This window comes from Uranotaenia lowii, chromosome 2 (assembly GCF_029784155.1).
Source record: "Uranotaenia lowii strain MFRU-FL chromosome 2, ASM2978415v1, whole genome shotgun sequence".
Classification (NCBI taxonomy): domain Eukaryota; kingdom Metazoa; phylum Arthropoda; class Insecta; order Diptera; family Culicidae; genus Uranotaenia; species Uranotaenia lowii.
The window spans coordinates 340,621,884-340,635,784 of record NC_073692.1 but is presented as its reverse complement, the minus strand read 5'-3'; the positions used below and the strand labels follow the sequence as shown (position 1 = coordinate 340,635,784).

At 36.8% G+C, this 13,901-nt stretch overlaps 1 protein-coding gene across 4 annotated transcripts in view; it reads right to left on the bottom strand.

Annotated features, from left to right (window-relative positions):
* Window positions 1-7,048: 7,048 nt before the first annotated feature.
* The window catches only part of LOC129746985 (proton-associated sugar transporter A-like), a 54,550-nt gene continuing 47,697 nt past the window's right edge, over window positions 7,049-13,901 (bottom strand). For all 4 annotated transcript variants that reach the window (XM_055740984.1, XM_055740987.1, XM_055740986.1 and 1 more), the window contains 2 exons: window positions 7,692-8,617; window positions 7,049-7,626 (listed from right to left, as the gene is read on the bottom strand). In XM_055740984.1, coding sequence (XP_055596959.1) covers window positions 7,396-7,626; window positions 7,692-8,617 — 1,157 coding nt within the window. In that variant the 3' untranslated portion in view covers window positions 7,049-7,395. The remainder of the gene's footprint in view (window positions 7,627-7,691; window positions 8,618-13,901) is intronic.

Below are 13,901 nucleotides of genomic sequence, written 5' to 3'. Positions count from 1 at the left end.
TTTCCAAAATTTCAAATTTAGAGCATAACTCAAAAACGGTTCTACTGAGATTTTTTTGAATTTCATTTTCGGATTCAGCGCCCGATTTTACATTAAAATTGTTGGTCAGTTAATCAAGTTCACGATTTTTTATAAATTTTGTAAACTAGTGTAATTAATTGAAGTTTTGCGGTTCAAACCTGATACTTACAATCTCGATACAAATTAAAGTTTTTGTTTGAAATTTGGCTCTTAAAAATGTAATTATAATATAATAATATTATTTTATTTTTTTACTGGATGTTACATGATTCTTTATCCGCTATTACTTTTCGTAAATGAATAATTGCTTAGGTAAAATCCTGAGAATGATTTTTCAGGTTGGAAATTCAGATACAGTACTTATATTTAAAATTCTGATTAAGCTAATAAATAAGTTAAAATTATCAAGATTACGAATAGTGAAATTTTAATTTTGGATCTTTCTCCGAGTTTCAATACGATTGCTGAAATATAAATGTAAAAAAACGATTTCTGAATGTAGATTCCAGATCAATATTTCGATAAGAGCCAAGAATTGAAATTTGTTTCAGAGCCCTCAATCATCAATCTAGTATTTTTTTATTTTGAGGTGTTGAGTTTTAATCTGCATTCATTATTTTATTTTTTATGTTTTATCTGAGTTTAAATACGAATTTCGAATGATGAATCTTACTATGAGCTTTTAATACTGGATCGCAATTTTGAAGTTGAGAAATTGCACAAGAACTAAGGTTAAGAACTTCGAATCTGAATTTGAAACAAAACTCAGGATGCTATAAAGCTATTATCATTTAGATTCGGGCACATCATTTTGGTGATAACTACATTCCTAGGATTCGGAGATGCAAAATTTGACAGCGTTGTGTTGATAATGAAAAGGTTATTAATTTACGATGAAAAAGGAAAAAAGACAGAGTTAAAATATGTTTGCATAATCACCTCGGAAATCTTTAATTGTCGACTAAAAAACTCATGAACTGTTGATATTTTTCCTGAAATTATTTTGGCCCAAATAAATAAATATAATGAGGAGACTCACTAAAATGCTAAAGGCGAGTTTTTTTCATAGTCGGAAAATAATTATTTAAATGCATATGAATTTTAAAAAATTATGGATTTTTTTTTTAATGAATTAGAAAAAGAAATTTGCATAACAATTTCAAAACACCTTTTCAAGTACTTTCAAATGATGATGGGAACTGAAAATGAAGAATACTAAACTAGATACATAATGCGAAGTATGAAAATAGAAATACTATTAAGATTTTGATAATAGGGAATTTTCTTCTAATCTTCTTCTATGCATCTTTAAATTTTATATATTGAAATGTTCTCACTATGAGAACATAACAGAATTCTGAACCTGGAATTAGTTTTGAGGTTTTGGTATCAGTTCTGACCAGAGGTGCAAAGAGATCCCATCATGAAACATGCAGTGCCGATTCTAACAGCCCGACGTCAGCTCCGAAAAAATCATCTTGCAAAGTTGCAGACTGATTCTATTTCCCTTACGTGCAGAGCGTCGAACGTGTCTGCAAGTAAAAGTCAACAGCGCGATGACTGCACGTTACGAAAATTTCAAACCAGAGGTTTGCAAGCCCGAAGATAAAATCCCTTGAGCCGAACAGAAAGAATCATTTCCGAAGATAGCTACAGTCTGCAAGTTGCTTGCATGCAGCGCGATGATGCGATGTACGTTTGCAAATTTGCAAGTTGCAACTTACAAGTTACAGGACGGTGGACTCGTTCTTGTGCGGTTGGATTCGTTCCACTAACCTAGGATCGACCGAACCGAATCCATGGAGAAAGAAAGTGATAGGCCGAAGAGCCCCAGCCACCGACCATCAATTCAGTTGCCGTTCAGCCATCGAAGCGTGCGTGTGTAGCGTATGTACATGGCTGTCTGCAAAACACTCGGCGCGCCGCCGTACTACAGAAGTAAGGACATGTTGGAGTTGTTGTTGTTGTTGGTGCCTTCGTGCTCGTTTCGTTTCCTTCTAAGACGGATTCGAAAGGAAGTGGTGCCCAAATTTTATTTGAGTTTTCAATGATCATTCTAGGGTGTTTAAGATAAATCATCAAAGCAAATAAAAACTAGTTTGTTTTGATTATAACTTTGTCATCTTACAAGTTATTTATGAATACAAAAGTGTTAATAAAAGCTTATCTTAAAAATGTTGGAAAATCATCTTTATTGTTTTATAACACAGCTGCGGCCCGAAAAATTCAATCCATTCTCCATGGATAGGATCACTTGATAAAATAGAATCACATATTAAAGATTCAGTATTGAGAGCAGGGTTGCCAACATTCACAAATTCAAGGAGCTTGAAAAGAAAAATCAAAGAAAATCAGGTTAACATAAAATGATCGAGCTGAGTGCCTTTTTTGGTCACCGTTGTAAAATGAAATGGAGTTGATACACATTACCGTTCATAGTTCTATTAAATAAGCTAAGTGCTCACTGTCACTTCAACCTTTAAACGCGATGTTATTTGATTTCATGCCATTAATTCATATTTCGTATCAAAGCGTTTTTTTAATGTGATTCAGCGTTTTTCAAATATGTGATTCAGCAGTTGTTTGAAAATCTACTTTTTTGGACTTGTTTTATTTAAATTTTGAAATTTGAGATACTTATCAAAGCCTTTTGCAAAAATTCTTCATAGTAGTTCTCGCGAAGTTAAACTTAAAAGTGGCAGATTTCAAAAGTTCGTTACGAAAGATACGCAAACAGTTTTAAAAACTTGAATAAAAAATTCCGATTTGTATGAAAATGTTCATTCATGTTAATCCTTTAGTCAATTTATTTTGATAAAAAGTACATAAGTTGCTGACTTTGAAACATAAATCAATAATTTATTCAGTTTCCATACTTCTTATTTTGAAGATTATGCAATTGACTGATTGATGGGCGAAAGCGTGATATGTTTAACCGTGAAACGTCCAGCTTTTTATAAGCAGTTTCGTAACATCTGAGATAAATAGCAACCGTTGAGTAAGATTTTTAAAATTTAAGTTTCTACGAAGACAGCAAGTAATTTTGGCTTTGAAGTAAAAGAAATTTTTTCTTCCTTCTGTTGAGACGAAATTCTGATGAAATTTTATACCAAAATGAATTATAGATATTTTTCAAAGTATAACTTAAAACGCTTTACAGTCTTCAGCAAAGAAGTAAAAAATAATATATAGACAGTGATTGAAGCCTTATCAGTAATACTGGATGCGATAGACAAAATCTGACCAAAAATTCGAGTTCAGGACGCGAAATTAATTAAAAACAAGTTATAAAACTTTGACAGAAGATTCGAATCAAACAGTGTGTGAAGTTTTTGAGTTCAAGGTTGGAATGACGACGAGCAAGCACTGAATTTCTATTGAGTTTTGTACCGATCTGTAAAAACTTTCTGTAAAAACTGTAGATAACTTGGTAAAGAAGACGTGATTCTTATATATGTCTAAGCAAATGAAACTGAATTCTAAAATTGAAATTCACACAATTTAATCTGTGATCCTACTAATCAAGTGATCCTGCCTTTGGAGAATTGATTGAATTTTTCGGAACGAAACTTTAAAGAATTTTAAGGCAGCTCTGTTATAAAACAATATAGATGATTTTCCAACAGAGTTTTGATCAGTTTTAATTAACAACTTTGTGTTCATAAATAACTTGTAAAATGACAAAGTTATAATCAAAACAAATTTGCTTGTATTTGCTTTGATGATTTATATCAATCACCCTGGTATGATAATTGAAAATTCAAATAAAATTTGGGCACCACTTCCTTTCGAATCCGTCTTAGAAGAAAACGAAACGAACACGAAGGCACCAACAACAACAACTTCTACATGTCCTTGCTCTTGTCGTACGGCATGCCGCTTCGCTGGCTGAACGGCAACTGAATGGATAGTCGACGGCACCTCGGCCTATCATTTTCTTCCTCCATGCCATGGATTCGGTTCGGTTTTAGGTTGGGTTGGGGTGGATCAAATCGAACCGCACAAGAACGGGTCTACGGTTCTGTCTGTAACTTGCAAGTTTGCAAACGTACATCGCATCATCGCGCTGCATGCAAGCAACTTGCAGACTGTAGCTATCTTCGGAAATGATTCTTTCTGTTCGGCTCAAGGGATTTTATCTTCGGGCTTGCAAACCTCTGGTTTGAAATTTTCGGAACGTGCAGTCAAAGGATTTTACCGCGCGGTTGGCTTTTACTTGCAGACACGTTCGACGTTCTGCACATAAGGGAGAAAGAATCAGTCTGCAACTTTGCAAGACGATTCTTTCGTGGCTGACGTCGGTCTGTTAGAATCGGCTAAAAGTCGTGCGCTGCATGCTACATGTAGGGATCTCTTTGCACCTCTGGTTCTGACTAAAGATTGTTTGTCTTGAATAACCTTACACAATAGACTGCCCCAAATTTGTATGAGAAATTCAAAACCTGTGATATGTTATGCGCTGCAGGCTAAAATTGATCCTAGGCCTAGTACAAGATTTCATGCCAAATTCGGACCAGATGGTTTTCATCACTGTTAATCAGTCGAATATATTGACGCCTCATTAACAGTGATGAATACCACCGTAAAATAATTTATCCCATTTGGAAGCCTTATAACTTTTTTATCTTCACTCTTATCGATATGCAGTCTTCAAATGAAATATTTTTCATAGTTTAGGCTTTGGAAAAAATCGTTTTTAAAAGAAATTGGCCGACGGGAACCAAAGTTATTGATGAAAAACTAGATTTTCATGTTTCTCCCGAACAAAATGTCTCAAAATCCCGTACAAACTTCAGGCTCGTTGAGCAACTCCTTCCCGTGATCTGATCTGGCCCAAATTTGGCATGAAATCTTGTACTAGGCCTAGGATCAATTTTAGCCTGCAGTGCATAACTTTTTCAAAAGTCGGGTCATTTGGAGCACTCTATTACACAATCATCAAAATTTGCATTAAGCATCAACTTTCGTTATTTTCTCTAAAACAAAATTTTATTTACCAAATATCTTTAATTTTCTATCCATATTCCGCATCTTTCTTCTGCATCCATCAAATTTTATTTAATTTCTGCACATCCTTCAGCTCATCTCTACATTCCTTCGCAACTCTATTCACAATAGAATGTTTCACAGACTTTTGTTTTTCTAAAATACTAAATTTTATATTCCAAATATCCTTCATTTTAATTCAACATTCCATTCTCAGCAATAACTTTTCAAAGCTTTGAATTTTATTTTATTTCTGAATTTTTTTCATCCAATCCTAAAATATTCTTTACAAAAGCCTTTCCAATTTGTGCTTTTCCTGTTGCTCTGTTTTTGTTAACCAGAGCCGGAGCAATCCGAAACATTCTTAGCAACAACTTCCTCCAACTGTGCATTTCTGGTCACTCTATCTCTGTTTACGACAGCTGGAATAATTCGTTTGTATTTTTAGAAACAGCCTTCCCAACCAGAAGACCAACTTAAAAATCTGTACTTCCCTAGCCAATTTCGATTTTTTTCACCGGAAGGCCAAATCTAAGCAGACAATAAGCAGCAGCAGCCTTAAAAATTTGCGTTTCCTAAGCCATTCCGTCTTTTTCCATCGGAAGGCCAAATCAAAGCAAACAATCAACAAAAGCAGCCTTAAAAATCTGAGCTTCCAATGCCAATTCCGTCTTTTTCCACCGGAAGGCCAAATTAAAATAAACAATCAGTTGAAGCTGCCGAAAATCTGCGATTCCAAATCCATTCCGTCTTTTTCGACCGCAAAGGTAAACCAAAACAAACAAACGGTTGCAACAGTCTTAAACATCTGCGCTTCCAAAGCCATTCTGTTTTTTTTTCCATCGGAAAGCAAAATAATAACAAACAATCAGCAACATCAGCCTTAAAAATTTGCATTTCCTAAGCCAATTTTGTCTTTATCCACCGGAAGGCCAAATCGAAGCAAACAATCAGCAGAAGCAGCCTTAAAAATTTACACTTTGCCAAGCCAATTCTTTTTCTACTGGAAAGGCAAATCAAAGTGAACAATCAGAAGAAGCTGCGCTTCCAAAGATAATCAGCTTTTCTACCAGAAGCTGTCTGAAAATCTGCGCCTCAAAATCCATTCCGTCTTTTCCCATCGTAAAGCCAAACCAATACAAACAAACAGCTGCAACAGTCTTAAATATCTGCACTTCCAAAGCCATTCCGTCTTTTTCCACCGGAATGAAAAATCATAACAAACGATTAGCAGAAGCAGCCTTAAAAATCTGCACTTTATAAGCCAATTTTGTCTTTTTCCACCGGATTGCCAAATCAAAGCAATTAATCAGCAGCAACAGTACTAATAATCTGCGCTTCTAAAGCATTTCCGTCTTTTTCGACCGGAAGGCCTAAACAACAAACACAATCAGCGGCAGCAGCGTTAAAAATTTTGACTACCCAAGCCAGCAAATGTTTCAAACCATCTCTAAAGATCCATCCTCCATTATTCAATTTGATCCTTCCATTGTACAGAACAAGTAGCGTGCAATATCGTAGAACTTGCCATCCTCATGCAAGCTAAGCAAACTCAGTGACAAGTATTTATTTTTTCAAATTTTCTCTCAGTATTATACACACAATTATACAAGATTGTTAGCTCTACTGAGTAAATATAAACGAGTACATTAGTCATATAGAATTAGAATTGGCGAATAGAAATAGAATGAAGAAGAAGAGTCTGCTGAACGTTTCACATGGCGCTAAAGTCATGAAAACCGAGTTACCATTTTGCTGATGCCATTGAGTGGTGTTATCATGTCTATTAAATTTTGCTGATAAATTTTATATACGTGTAAGGTAAGTACATTAAAAAAATGCACTTTTTTCCTGCGTTTGTACGTTATGATTTGATTGTAGAACAATTGACTTGAATTGCGTGCAGGTGTTTGATGGTTGATTGGTATTTTGAACTTAAATAGTTGCATTATGATATCCATTTATTAAACTTTTTTGTGCTGTCGTGTCACACAAAAAACAACATTTTAAGAAAAAAAAGGGTTTGCGTTTCTTTCAATTAATAGATTTCTCTTTGATTGGTTATTTTATTAAACATGCTTCATAATTAACAGTATTTCAATTTATATTCTATTAAAACCTATGTTATATGATTGGATTAATCTATGAGGTGACCTTAAACCTTCACACGAAGTTTTAACTAGTCTTTATCACATAATATTATGTAGAACGTAAAATGCTTCCATCATTATAATTTAGTTACTTTACTACAATATAAACAAATGCATGAAAAACGCATTTTAAGGCAATCTGAAGTTCACTTTCCGATCAACCGGTGATCGACTAGAATTTCTACGATTGAGCAATCTTAGTAGTGAGATGGTGGTCCTGGCCGCGTTTTGTTGCCATTTACAAATCCATGTAGACAACTTGAGTGGCAGCAATGGCTGCCAGAAAGCTGAATGTTCCTGCTGCATAAATAACTGCCGCGGTGGTCCCGAGGAGCGTAATGACGAAACCAATTCCGAGTGATACGATGATTTGTGCAACGAAGATCATTCCTCCAACGACGGCAATATCCATGGCCAAACCTCGCTTTTTCTCTGGTACTTCCGGTCGGCCAGGTTTGTGAGATTTGAACTAGAATGAGATTTTTTTTTAAATATTAGTGAAAAACTTAAGGAATGAGATCGATTGTTATTTACCTGTCCCTTTGCGTGGTACTGTCCTAAAAGCAGGAAAGGCATCGTAAAGAGTAGAGCGTAAACGATTCCACCAGTTCCGCTGAAGACAAACACGGTGATCTTGTTTGGCCAAATTGCCATACAGTACATGCCGATGGCGTCGATCAACAGACCTCCACAATACACGATTCGAGCTCTCAGCACTTTGATCAGCTTTTCGATGATGAACGAATATCCGGAACAGGCCAAAGAGTAGATTGCTAGCCCAAAACAACCGTACCGAACTCCGTGCAAGTAGTTCTGGTAATCTTCGGATATTGATGCAGCAGCTGGATTACCCTTGAAAACCTCTTCTCCGACAAAGTCCGTAAAGTACAGACAGAAGCTCAAGTGCCCCATCCAACACAGAAGATTCGTCAAGCACAACAAAGCTATAGATTTTGGCATCATGAAGATGCTCTTGAGGAAATCTACCAAAGTAGTTGATTTCTCCTCTTCCTCAACGTTCACAAGCTCATCGCTTGATGTGTGCCCATTTGCTCCTTTCTCTACCTCCGAAAGCGCATTACTTATCAACTGCGGTGGCGATCCGTTCTGATTATCGATCGTTGTTTGTAGCTGCTGGGCGAAAGTTTTGCTCACATCCTTGATGTAGTAAATTTTATCATTCAGCTTGTTCCGCTCTTTCTGGATGATGGATTCGGTCAGCGGTCTCAGCAGTTCGTCCTTTTCCATCAGTGGCAGTGGAATCTCCCGGAAGCTGGTTGTCGTCAGTATCAAACATATTATGAAAATTACTGCCACTATGGTGAAGACAGTTTTGATGCTTCCACCCAACAGTTCACCGAAAGTGGTGTTGTCCCAGTTGATGCCGCCCAGCAGATATCCCACGCACCCTCCGATTCCGGCCATTATCGAGAAGGTTGCACACGCACGACCGTGGTCCTCTGAAATAAAAAGTAACGATGATTTATGGTTAGTTACTTGTGATATGTGTATAAAAGACTAAAGTTTTCCTATTTTAAAATTATCCACTGTAGACTGTTTAGATAGTTATAAATAAATACACTAGACAGTAATTGTCATTTCAAAAATCTTAGAGTGTTCAAATCAAATGTTGGCTGCGTGCTGTTGTTTACATTCAAGTAAAGTGAGCGTTTTTATTTTTGCCGTTTTTTGCAAAGAAATCTGAAAATGCGTTGTCTAATTCCTTAGCAAAGAAAACAGATTTTTAACAAATGAGGCACTGTGAGTGGTCTTTCAATCATAAATCTTGCTGAGGAATAGGGTGTGAGTGTCTGATCAGTTTAAACCGCGTTACGAAAATATGCAGGACAGTTTTTTACATTCGCAGATTACTCGAGACGCGGTAGGAAACCTGGCAATGCTGAATCAAGGATCACTATAAATGGCATACTCTGGCATCAGTACAAGATGTGGCTAAGAAACTAAGTACCAACCTTATCGACTAACGTTATGCGCGCCAAAGAGAGAATTGGACTTCCGAGTCCATCGAAAGCAATGTCAGCCAAAAAGGAGTACCAAACAGGCTGAATCCGTGAAACCGAGGACTCGGAAACGCTACAACGAACTTTTGACTATGAAATCAGGTTGTGTTATCATAGATGTTGAAACCTGCATTGAATTCGACTATAATGCTATATATACCTCACCGAAGGGAAAGGATGTTCTTTTATAAATGAAAGCCATTTACAAAGGTTGCATAACAATCCTCCAATCTTTCGGCCTGATCTTGTTTCGTGCCAATACTCTAAGGCTGCTTTTAAGTGGTATAAAGTCAACAAGGTCACATGCTTTGATGAGGGCGAATCTAAGGAAATACATGTCATATCGAAACTTTTTGGGCTTTGACGAGGGCGAATCTAAGGAAATACATGAAACCAGTGGACAATGTAGAAAATTTCAAGAAAAATTGGCCTTAAGTAGTAGAAATTGTCGAAGAAAGCACTGTGCAGAAGCTGTTTAGTATTGAAACGAATGTAAGAGAACTGTTCAACGACTACTTCTGAAACGTTGGGACACAATAAGCGGCCTCGATACCGAGAAATGTGCATAGCAGTGATACCCCATCAGTTCACAAAGGTAAAAGTGTATACCTGAGACCAGCAACCGAACAAGAACTAATTGCTCTTATTAAGAACCTCGATACCTCTAAAAGTCCTGGACCAGATGGCATTTCTACAGAATTTGTTAAAACCCATCACATCATCGGCACCGCTGATCAGAGACATACTCAACGACAGTAATAGGAGAGGTCAATATCCGCACGAGTCATTCCGATATTTGAAGCAGGGAAAAAGACTGGCTGCAGTAACTACCGCTCCATATCAATATTATCGATATTTAGTAAAATCCTTGAAAAACGAAACGAATTCGCACTTTCTAAAGCAGCACAAACTTTTTTACAACTATCAATATGGGTTCCGGGAAGGTTCAAGCACATTCACTGCAGCAACAGCCCAGTAAACATGAATCGGCAGAGAGGTAACTCAAATCGACAGAGGGATCGTATCGATTTCTCTTGCGATTTTGCATCATCTAATCGGCAGAGAGGAACACACCATACGCGTGCCTTGGGTGAGTGCAACGAAATAATCTAAGACACGCCTTCCAGGGAAACACACGAACACAATCCGAATCGTATGTTTCCCCTCGAGACACGTGTTTGCTTGGCTGAGAAGGCGACTGCTACGATTTAAAGCACACACGAGACACGGGGACAAAATGCGAACACACCGTACGAGTGTACGATTCAAACTGATTTTGCATGTACGTATTCGTATTCGTTGCTTCTAGGTATCTCGGCAGGACAAACCGAATGAGAATATTTGCGTTCTTGGAGTGGCGCCAATATTAACCGTTTTATTCTAAGTTCGGTGGCGATTTCTGAGAGGACGCGCTTACTGGGAGAGCTTGTAGATGATATCCACAACGCACGCGATAATCGAAAACTCATGGGAGTGTTGTTTTTGGATTTGAAAAAGGCCTCAAACACAATCGATCATTCCACAATACTCCAAAAACTGGATGCTTTCGGAATCAGAGCTATTCTGAACTCCCTCTTATTTAGCTAGTTACCTTGCCAACAGGAAACAGTTCGTTCAAATTAACCAAACTTCAAGCAAACTGTGAAACCTGCCAGTTGGAGTTCCTCAAGGCAGTAATTTGGGCCCTCTTCTATTCATCTTGTATGTGAACGATTTGCATAACCTGCGTCTACATGGCGAACCCCAACTTTCTGCTGACGATACTTCACTGTCGTACGAACATTCAATTCTCAATCACATTCACGATCAACAAATAATAATATCTCGGACGGCGCAAGATCTGGACACACTTCAAGGATACTTCAACTCCAATCTTCTTTCGCTAAACTTGGACAAAACTAAGTACGTCATCGGCGCATTGAATGTGAGAATCTGTTCCAGACTGGTACAACATTAATCGAAAAAGTCAAACCTTCAAGTACCTTGGGCTTATCTTTGACTCATTTCTAAAATGGGATGCGCATGTAGACCGTCTAAGAAAGGAGCTTAGTGCCATACACAGCTTAATGTGGAAAATTTCCAGGTTCGTACCCATCTGGGGAGCTGCAAGGAAAAGCAAAATAAGACTACTCCAGGCCATGCAAAATCAAGCAGTTTACAAACGAAACGACTCAAACTTTTCTCCACGCTTAGCATGTTCCAAGAAGCCCCGTTATCCACTTTGTCACCACAATCAACATGTTCAGCGACAGAATCATAGATTCCCCATAAGATCGAGAGGAAACCTAACACAAAGGAGACCAAATCAGAAAGGATGAAAAGATCCTCTGAATACTTCAGTAAAATGAAGTATAACAGTCTACCAGCACACGTAAAAATCACAAGGAGCAAAGTCTGTTTCAAACGTCAACTCAAAGTTCATATTAAAAAAAATTTGGAGAATTTCTTAGTATGAACAACAGTACAACAAACTAGATTGTTGTTGAACCTGCCGTGGACCAGTTTTTCAAAGTCTCCTTAACAAAGAGTAATCTCACTGGAGACTCAAAAGAAGTCCTGTTCCTCACTTCAAACCTATCTGCCTGCCTGAAATTATTTGCCTTCATACAATTTTGTTTTTATTCATCTCCGCCAGTTTTAAAAAAAACTCGCCTACTAAGCTTAATCTAAATATATTAAAATGGATTTATGTCTTTCTTTCTGTTCCCTATAGCTTCGAAAACTACTGAACCGATTTGCTTGAATCTGTGCGGGTGGGGGTGTTAGAAGCCGGGGAAGGTTCCTATTACAGTTTGAGACCTCTCCCTATTACTTGAAGGGGAGAGGGTCTTCCAAGCAAAACAGAAATGTTCACATAACTAATGAACCGTTTATGCAAATGGAACCTTATTTGGTATAGGACGGTATTCGGCTACGAGAAATATTTAGGTTAATATGTGGTACACCTCCCTTTATCCGGTATGGGAATATGGAAGGGGTGAGGGCTCTCTTACAATTTTTTACATAACTCAACAATTAGTCAAGTAAATGGTTCCAGATTTGGCATGCGAGGGTATTTGATTATTTACGAGAAATGATTCAATAATTATTTGAGACCCCTTCTTTCTTTTAGTGAGGAAAAAGAAAGAGGGAGGTTGGCTTTCATACAATTTTTATTGAATAAATCGATAACTAAAAGGCAACCCAAACATTTTGTTTTACAATACTGATTAAGCGAAGGTAATCAAATTTGAAATTCGAGGGTATTTTTGTGAAAAGAAATTCCCAAGATGGTTTGAAGCCCTTCTCACCTTTCACTGAAGAAACAGAAAGGGGGAAGAGGCTCTCATACAATTTTTTGCATAAACTGAGTAATAATCATGTAAATTGAACTAAATTTGTTGGTATTTGGATACGGTAAAAGAATCTAAGATTGTATGAGATCCTTCCTTAATCCCAGTTAACAAAAATGAATAGGTTAGGGGGCCGCCACAATTTTTAAAGATGTCGAGAATTGATCAAACGACATTGGTATGGAATTGTATTTTGATACGAGTAATGTTTCTATAATTATAAAGGATTCTTCCCTTCTTCCATTGAGTGAGATAGGAAGAGAAAACGAGAGCCCCATGTATTTTTGCAGCATATTTATAGAATTAGTCGTACGAAAGAAACCAACTTTGGGAAGAGGGTATGTTTCTACGGTTATTCGGGAAATTAAAAGAGGGGGAAGAATAATTCAACAACATTTTAAGCAAATGGGGCCAAATTTGTCAAAGAAAAATATATTAAAATAAGATTTTCATACATCTTTCTTATCAGTGGGAAGAAAGAAAAGAAATAGGGGTGCATTCATATTTTTTTAAACAACTCGAGGTATGATTGAAAAAGTTTGGCAAAGAAGGGACTAATGTACGAGATAGTTTTTCTTGATTATTAAAAAGGCGGACTCTAATAAATTTTGTTTAGTGACTTGAAAGCTGATCAAACAATTGGAACCAAATATTTCATGGAAAAAGAAATTTATACAAGTAAAATTTTATACAATCGAATAATGGAAAACGGAAGAGTTGTAGCTGAATATTGTCTAAGAAACATATTTGAGTTACATTACGAGAAGCGTCAAATTGACACTCAGGGACAGTAATGGGTAGAAATTTTCGGGGACGGATGATGGTTAAGAAACCTTGACTGTCAAAAAGAAATCTCGGAAAATCGAGCTTTGTGTATGCTGGTTTATTTGGACCCGCTAGAAAATCGCCGTGAATCAAACTACGTGTTGTTTTGGGAGGATTTGACCTGAAGAAACTTTTTCAAACAAATCAAAAATAGATTTAAGTTAGTTTTTTTCATATAAATATTATTATTAGCATCATTTAAGATCAAAGGTTTTGGTCTAGTATCAAAAAATAAATCGAGGTTTTATTCTCTATTGATTGTGCTCAGATAACCCTTCTCTTCGGCCACCAGACACAATCTTAACCTTTCAAAGCTTTTCGGATCAATATGACTCGAAAAGTACATTCAGATTATCATTATCTTCATTCCAATATACCGAAGAACTGAGATTTTTAAAGACCAAGTATGTTCTATGAAGCTGATCATTAAATTAACGAGCAAAAAAAATTAAAATTAAGTCTGAAAAATCGGTTTATTGAGGAATGAGATACAGCGAAGCAAATCGATGTCATTTTTTTAAATAAGATTCCATCCAGGATAGCGATTAAAATTTCTCAAACCTCAA